At 64.1% G+C, this 764-nt stretch overlaps 1 protein-coding gene across 1 annotated transcript in view; it reads left to right on the top strand.

Moving 5' to 3' along the window:
- Window positions 1–263: 263 nt before the first annotated feature.
- LOC113960587 (zinc finger protein 787-like) overlaps window positions 264–764 on the top strand; it is a 3,446-nt gene continuing 2,945 nt past the window's right edge. The window contains exon 1 of the mRNA XM_027670223.1: window positions 264–427. Coding sequence (XP_027526024.1) covers window positions 264–427 — 164 coding nt within the window. The remainder of the gene's footprint in view (window positions 428–764) is intronic.

Genomic DNA, 764 nt, shown 5'->3' with positions numbered 1-764 from the left:
AACGTCCTCTCTTTCTCCCCCTCCTCACCTCAAACCCCCCCGACTCAAAAAATCCCGTTTAATTTCCCATCCGGGGATTGGAAAACTCCCCCTTCCTCCCCCAACCCCCCCGTAATTTGGGTGATTCCTAAACCCCCTCCCCGGCTTTTTGTCCGGGGGGGTCACGGGTGGGACACCCTCAATTTTTGGAAGTTCTCCCCCCTTTTTCCCGAGGTTTTCCCCCCTTTTTCCCCCCTTTTCCCGTCGCGTATCCGGGGAACGGGATGACGGGACCTTCCTGTTCCCGGCCCCGCTCCCGCCTCGCTCCCGGGGGCTCCCCCCGAAACGACCCCCCCCCGGACCTCCCGCACCCCCGAGAGCCCCCCCAAAACCAGCCCTGGAGCCCCCCGGACCCTCCGGGATCCCCGAGGAACGAGGCCCCAAAGGGGTGAGTCGGGGGGGCGATGGGGAGAGGTTGAACAGCCATCTTTGGGGCGAGAGGGGGAAGAGGATTGGGGAACATTGGAAGACACCCCCTCCTCCAAATTTGGGACACCCCCATGTTGGATTTGGGGAGGGGGGAGGCGACTGGGGGAACGAGGAGGGGGCGATGGATGGGGGCGGGGCGAGGAAGGAACGGTCGTTTTGGGGTTTGTAAAGGCGGGGGGGGGGAGTGGGGACCCCTCGGAACATTGGGAGACCCCCCAAAAAATATGGGACCCCCCCCGTGTTGAGTTTGGGGCGGGGGAAGGCGATGGGGGGGCGATGTATTTTGAGGGGGGGGG

The sequence above is a fragment of the Corapipo altera genome, unplaced genomic scaffold, assembly GCF_003945725.1.
Source record: "Corapipo altera isolate COAL_440 unplaced genomic scaffold, ASM394572v1 156, whole genome shotgun sequence".
Taxonomy (NCBI): Eukaryota; Metazoa; Chordata; class Aves; order Passeriformes; family Pipridae; genus Corapipo; species Corapipo altera.
This window is presented reverse-complemented; position numbering and strand designations above follow the sequence as displayed.